At 42.6% G+C, this 4396-nt stretch overlaps 2 protein-coding genes across 2 annotated transcripts; one reads left to right on the plus strand and one right to left on the minus strand.

The window, feature by feature from the left end:
- Nucleotides 1–493: 493 nt before the first annotated feature.
- On the minus strand, nucleotides 494–1327 carry LOC108376881 (hybrid signal transduction histidine kinase L-like). Its single transcript, XM_017633138.1, has one exon. It carries the CDS (start codon nucleotides 1325–1327, stop codon nucleotides 494–496), a length of 834 nt encoding a protein of 277 aa, XP_017488627.1.
- A 1991-nt stretch (nucleotides 1328–3318) lies between these two features.
- Nucleotides 3319–4183, plus strand: LOC108376882 (uncharacterized). The gene is made up of 2 exons (XM_017633139.1): nucleotides 3319–3643; nucleotides 3720–4183. The coding sequence occupies exons 1-2, from the start codon at nucleotides 3319–3321 to the stop codon at nucleotides 4181–4183; spliced, it is 789 nt and encodes a 262-aa protein (XP_017488628.1).
- Nucleotides 4184–4396: the final 213 nt, after the last annotated feature.

Below are 4396 nucleotides of genomic sequence, written 5' to 3' on the forward strand. Positions count from 1 at the left end.
AAGATAGAGGACGTTTGTCTTTCGAACGACTGTGGTAAGTCACTGTAAACCTACAGTATTCCCCCGCTTATACGCACCGTGGATCAAGAAATTCCCTCTAGATCGTAAGACTTATTTGTATGTTGATCAAGATCATGCAATGTATTCCGGGCTAGGGATATCTTTTCCCAAATGATAAATAAGATATGGTCTGCTGGTCCCTCTACATGTATCTTCTTATCCTGAAATGCATTCGTTCCTAATTTAAAACCGTCTATATTACAATGGTTACATCCCCCATCTTCACTCGGGTGTCCCCGTAAGCTGCATCCAATTGAACTTTTATCATTTATTATGGTCCTTCCAAAAGTATTACCCAGACAAGTTGTAGACTACACAAACACAAAAAAAACATAAATACAGTTGCAGACATAATTTAAGATACCGCAAAAATTATTGCTACAAAATACAAAATTTGTACTCGTATACTCCTACTTTTCATTCCAACTTTCGCTCAATTTACTCTCCTCATATTTGTTTTGGAGCTTTCATTCCACGCTTTCTTAATCTTCCAGCGCTGATCGCCGAGCACAACTTGCAGAGCATCCATATAATCACACTCTCGAAAGGGTATCTCATGCACGACACGCCCAAAACTATCCGAAATGTAGAGTGTGTGCTCATCGTCGGGTTTGGAATTATAGGGTGGCGCTTCCTCGGAACTTGTTTGCTCAATCGCATTCGGGTTTCTTAGCTGTTGAGGTTGTTGATGTTTTACAATGTGCTCATAACGGTTTCTAGCTTTAGTATTCATTTGGTGTGATTGTTGGTGGTGGTGGTGCTGCTGCCGTTGTTCGTACTGTTGTTGTTGTTGCTGCTGTATTTGGAAATTGTCATACTTTCGCTGCAATTCCATCTGCAATTGTTTTGAGCGTTTATGCAGGTGTTGTTGTTGTTGTTGTTGTTGTTCCTGCATTACTCGTTGGTCACGTCGTTCATCTGGTTCTTCATCGGCAGCTGTTGTCGAAGAATTCGATCGAAAGTTCGATCGCACACGCATGCATGAACGGAGTTGCGGCGGTTCCGAGTCGAGGAATTGTTCGAAGAAACGGCTACGCGTAGTGAAACTACCCCGGTGTGAGAAGTTTGAAGAAACGGATTTGTCAGGACGACTGCGCATAAACTCGATTTGTTCCCTGATGTTGGCGGTTTCAAGTAGTTTAATTCTCCTTTCGGTGCGATAAACTTTTGACATGCGAACCAACAGCAATGCCACGTACAAATTTAATACAATAATGATTGTCCAGAATAATTGCGTTAAATTTTGAAGATTCCAGCTTATTGACATTATTTTTTATTTTACAATTTTAATTTTTTTTAACATAAATTACTTTATTTCTGGCATTCGCTGCTAATGTGAAAATCAAAGTCTACGTTGCCGGCTGGGGAAATCACTCATTAATACAAATAATTGGAGTTTTAATTTGATGACAATTCGTCGAATTCGTTTCGGTGCTTCATTCGGGTAAACTTCAGTTAGGTAGAATGATGCCAGTGGGGGAAAATGAGGAAGGGAATTTTGAAATCCGACTAATCTATGTAGGAAGAAAGTAGATTTTAGGGAAATCTTTGAAAGCTTCGCATGCGTCTGAGCTTTCACCAGGAAATTTTGAAGGGCTTTCACACATTTTTCTGAAGTGATCCTGAACAATTTTTTCACGAGCTTCAGCATTTTTTAAAGCACTGCGCGCGGAGTATATAACATTGAGGACCATTTTGTGGATTCACTGTGCTTAGGAAAAGGCGATGAAATTTCCGATAGTTTTTTTCTGACCGTCATAGGGCTGACTGGTATAAGGGCTTATAGAAATTTGCCTACTTCCCTGCTAGACACGCATTTTTCGTGCTGGATCGTGGATCTCCCATGCTGGACACTAATTAGGTATATTGGGATCGAGTCTGGCTAGGTAGAAGTCGAGACGGTTACAATATCCACAACGTAATTGGGCCAGAGTTGCGCGGGTCTCTCTCGGCAGTTGAAGCTCACAAGCGTCCACATATATAGTGATTGGACTCTTTCGACAGTATTCACAGGACGGAAATACTGAAGTTGTGGTACCAGAGTTCCAGTGAATGCCGTTGATTTCCAGTCTAAAGAGTCCCGGGTCCCTTCAGTTCGTAAAGATGGATTTTGGTGTGGTGTATGTGGACGTTCCACATTAAGCACTACGTCGGACATTAGGCCGCCTTCCTTGCACTGAAGTCCCACACAATAACATCAAAGCTACTTTCTATACTTCGACAATGATTCGATGATAAAGCTCACGGAGTTCAATGATAGGCCCGCCTATAGCTATCGTCACGTAATATTGTTGTTGCGTGCTAGAGAGTAGCAGCCGAAAGAGGCGGAGGTCACCGAGAATACGGAGCAGGCTAGGGAAGCTATTGCCTCGGTTGAACCTGAACTGGACGAGCGGCCATCTACAAGCAGAGACAAAGTGAAAGCTCCTGAACCGATTCCTCAAACGGAGACCTGTGGTGGCGAGTCACCTTCGGGACAAGGATCCCGACCTCTGCCAAGCAGCAGGCAAGCAACTGTGCTACCTGATGCATAAACAGTGACTGAATCCGTGGCCTCGAGTGTGACTCGATCGCCCAAGTTGGATGCCGCCATTACCAGCATACCCGTACGACCACAACCGACCGATGTTGCCAGGGAAAAGGGGTCCCGATGAGACAAAAAGGAAAGTGCAACAAATATTGAATAAGTTTTTCTAAAAAACCCTGGCCGAGTGCACTTCGGTTATGATAACTTTTCATCTTTAAAACATCAAGGCCATCGAGGTGCCAAATATGTATGTATTTGGGTTCCCAAGCGTTTGCTTGGATTTCCTCGCAACTGGCCTTCAGAGACCATCTGCGATTAGCTTTTTATTGTGTGACGCCTTTGAACCATAGCGCGGCCCATCCCTTTCTTATCTCCTCAGTCACCAGAAAACAACTACTTTTATCGGTTCCCTACTACTACTTTTAAAATTAATTACCGACTTCTCTACCAATGTTTACAAGTGCCGATGAACGCATCAAATGTCACATGCGTACACACATATATTTGTTCATTCTTTTCGAGACACAAAAAGTCGTCAAAATTATTTTCAAAACATATACAGAAAATATGTTAAAATATTCAAAATTTATCAACCGAAAATAACGAAACTACATTTACTAAGCTTAGCTGAGACTAACGTATCGAACATAACTACTTTTTACACAAAATTTTCCCAGTATTATCGCCAACATCGAATCTCGCGAAAATCGCCCAGAATTTACACATTCCATATGGCTCAAGCAAACCTTCAGAGCCTTTGTAGCGCTTTGTGTCAGACCGAGGATCCAGTGCCCGCTTATCCGCTCATCGCACGTACGCTAAAAAAGAATTCACTGCCCGCATACGATGCGTTTGGTCCATTTCCCGACGAAACCATTGTATCTGGCATCGATCGTGCGCTGTATTTGATGGGTGCGCGACGTGTGCAGGAGTTCCTGCACTTGCCAACGCCCTCCATGGACTCGAGCAACAGTGATATATCGCTAACAGTGTCGCAGGTATCTTGCCCCGAATCACATAGATCATGTCGTGTTTGCAATACCGTTATAACGACAGGTGAGTTATTGAAATGAGAAACTACATATAAGTATTGTTGCTAAAAACTCGTCGCTTTGATTTCTTCCGCCCGCAGACAGCAAAAACAAACGACAATTGCCCAGCTGCTTGAAGATGACAAAAACTTGCAGCTGCGCCAAATGTCGCGCCAGCACTGTGAAAACAATGATCTTCTCTAAAAAGCTCTGCTGTTGCAGCAGTTCGTCGGCGTGTTCGACGAAAAGTAGCATGTCGCGTGTGCAAATATGTGAACCACCCAAATCTTCGAATCCATTGAGGCGCTCATTTTCATTGTGTTCGTTAGCTTGCCGGAAGCTGAAGCAAATGCTTACCTTTCCACCGAAAGACGGCTGCAAGCCAAAGTGGCATTGGGCGCGTCTGCATTCCACCTCAAATGGCTGTCAGATCTATGAAATATTTAAGAATACCAATGTGTGCACCCATCCGTCGGAGTTCGAGAAGAAGCGAACTCCGCAAGTTATTTTTGTTGTGCTGCAAAATGGCGTTATAATGCCATTCGAAATTTTGCCGTCTCACTGAGAAAGAGATAGAGAGAGTGTTTGTCTCTGAAGGAGAAAAAAAGAGGAAGTGAAATGGTGGATTTTGTCCTTTCGCCGTCTATGTATACGTTTTGGTAATATATAACTTTTTTAAATGTAGAAACTTATTAATATAAATACACAATTATTGTGCTTTTAAGAAATTTAATCCATTATTCAGCATCCGGGCGGAGAACTTTTTTAAAGCTTTCTT

Source organism: Rhagoletis zephyria, unplaced genomic scaffold, assembly GCF_001687245.7.
Source record: "Rhagoletis zephyria isolate East Lansing unplaced genomic scaffold, Rhagoletis_zephyria_1.1 Rzeph_scaffold_11171, whole genome shotgun sequence".
Taxonomy (NCBI): Eukaryota; Metazoa; Arthropoda; class Insecta; order Diptera; family Tephritidae; genus Rhagoletis; species Rhagoletis zephyria.